This window comes from Rattus norvegicus, chromosome 6, assembly GCF_036323735.1.
Source record: "Rattus norvegicus strain BN/NHsdMcwi chromosome 6, GRCr8, whole genome shotgun sequence".
NCBI lineage: Eukaryota > Metazoa > Chordata > Mammalia > Rodentia > Muridae > Rattus > Rattus norvegicus.
The window spans coordinates 143,024,483-143,026,241 of record NC_086024.1 but is presented as its reverse complement, the minus strand read 5'-3'; the positions used below and the strand labels follow the sequence as shown (position 1 = coordinate 143,026,241).

At 40.2% G+C, this 1,759-nt stretch overlaps 1 gene segment (V, D, J or C); it reads left to right on the top strand.

Annotated features, from left to right (window-relative positions):
- The first annotated feature begins 989 nt into the window (after positions 1–989).
- On the top strand, positions 990–1,558 carry LOC682313 (immunoglobulin heavy variable 2-70-like). The segment is given in 2 exon segments: positions 990–1,136; positions 1,221–1,558. Coding segments are annotated over 2 exon segments (444 nt in total).
- The last annotated feature ends 201 nt before the right edge of the window (positions 1,559–1,759 follow it).

Here is a 1,759-nt window from a genome sequence, read left to right as displayed (position 1 = left end):
TACAAATTTGTGCTAAGGTCTTATTTTCTGGTTTGCAAATTCCTTGATTGTTTTACTTTTCAAAAGTTTGAAAGTATGAAGCTCTTTTATTCATAAAAGGAACTTGATTGTTTTGGTGTTGATTTCTTTAATGGAATCAGTCATCTACTCAAGCTTTTTCCATAAATTTAGTTACATTCATGCCAAAAAGCCACTGCATAAAGTTGACCAAACATAGGCAAATTTTATTCTCTTTAAGTACTAAACCATAAATAGTGATAAGAACAAAGAAGAGTACATTGTATATTACTAAGGCAGCAAAACAAAATACCCTAACCTTGTGTGTAATGCCTTTCAGCATCCTCTACTAACTGTGCCTTCTTTCAAGATCATACGCATTTAGGAGATTAAGTAAATTTCTCCATGCTTAGAGTCTATGTTTTCTGCTCTTAATTTTAAAGAGGTCATGAATACAGGTCAATGAAGCTACTGATTGTTGAATAAATAGCAATTTCAAATATGTGAGGCAGTATCTTGTCACATCAGTAAAGTATGTGAAGTTACCCTCTTTCATGGAACTACAATATTAATAATTGCCAGCTTGAGATGGCATATACTCTTTTACTAGGCAAGAAGTCTACTATAACTTTACCAATTTTGTGGAAAATATATAATAAGACTCATTCAGGCCCTAGACACAGAGTGTCCACAATGTAGGAGTAAAATCTCCCCTTTGAACTCCTTATCTATCCTCTGTGCAGAAACACAGAGAAATGATATCTAGATAAGTGGGCAGAGCCAGGATACTTTATCTTAGAGTTAGAGTTTCTATCAATCCTACTGCAACCCAACATCACTGAGCAGAAGTGTTTTATACTGAGGAACCTGGTCTTGTGTTTTATGTACTCTCTGTTCATAGATACAGGGAAGGAGATATGTACTCTCATGTGGCTCCTGCATCTCCCATCATAGACTGATACATCTTGGGTCCTAAAACTTAAGTACACCATCAGAGTCAGCACCTGGTGAGGGAATGCAAATCTCTCCTGGATCCACCCAACCTTGGGTTGAAAAGACAAAGCTGGGCCTGTGCACTCACTGGTGTACAGCCATGGACAGGCTTACTTCCTCATTCCTGCTGCTGCTTGTCCCTGCATGTGAGTGCCAAGGCTTCCTAAGCCATGAACTGTTCTATCCTCACCTGTTCCAACCTTACCTTCTCCCCTTTCATTTCTCCACAGATGTCTTGTCCCAGGTTACTCTGAAAGAGTCTGGTCCTGGGATGTTACAGCCCTCCAAGACCCTAAGCCTGACTTGCTCTTTTTCTGGGTTTTCACTGAGCACTTCTGGTATGGTTGTGAGCTGGATTCGTCAGCCTTCAGGGAAGAGTCTCGAGTGGCTGGCAGCCATTGATTGGGATGGTGATAAGTACTACAACCCATCTCTGAAAAGCAGGCTCACAGTCTCCAAGAACACCTCCAACACCCAAGTATTCCTCAAGATCACCAGTGTGGACATTGCAGATACTGCCACATACTACTGTGCTCGGAGACCACACTGACACAGCCTCAGGTTTCAGCGGTACAGTATTTCAGACTAGTTCTCAGCTCAGTTCCTTCCTATTATATCATAAAAGTGTATGTCCACAGCTTTCTTTCTGGCTTTTGTGGTTTCCTGTTTGCTCTTAGGTTAAGATGTTTCTATTCCTGTTTTTAACCCTAGGTCCCTATTAAGATATACATAAAAAATGCTCTTTGTGTTCTGTTTTATAAAGCTGAGG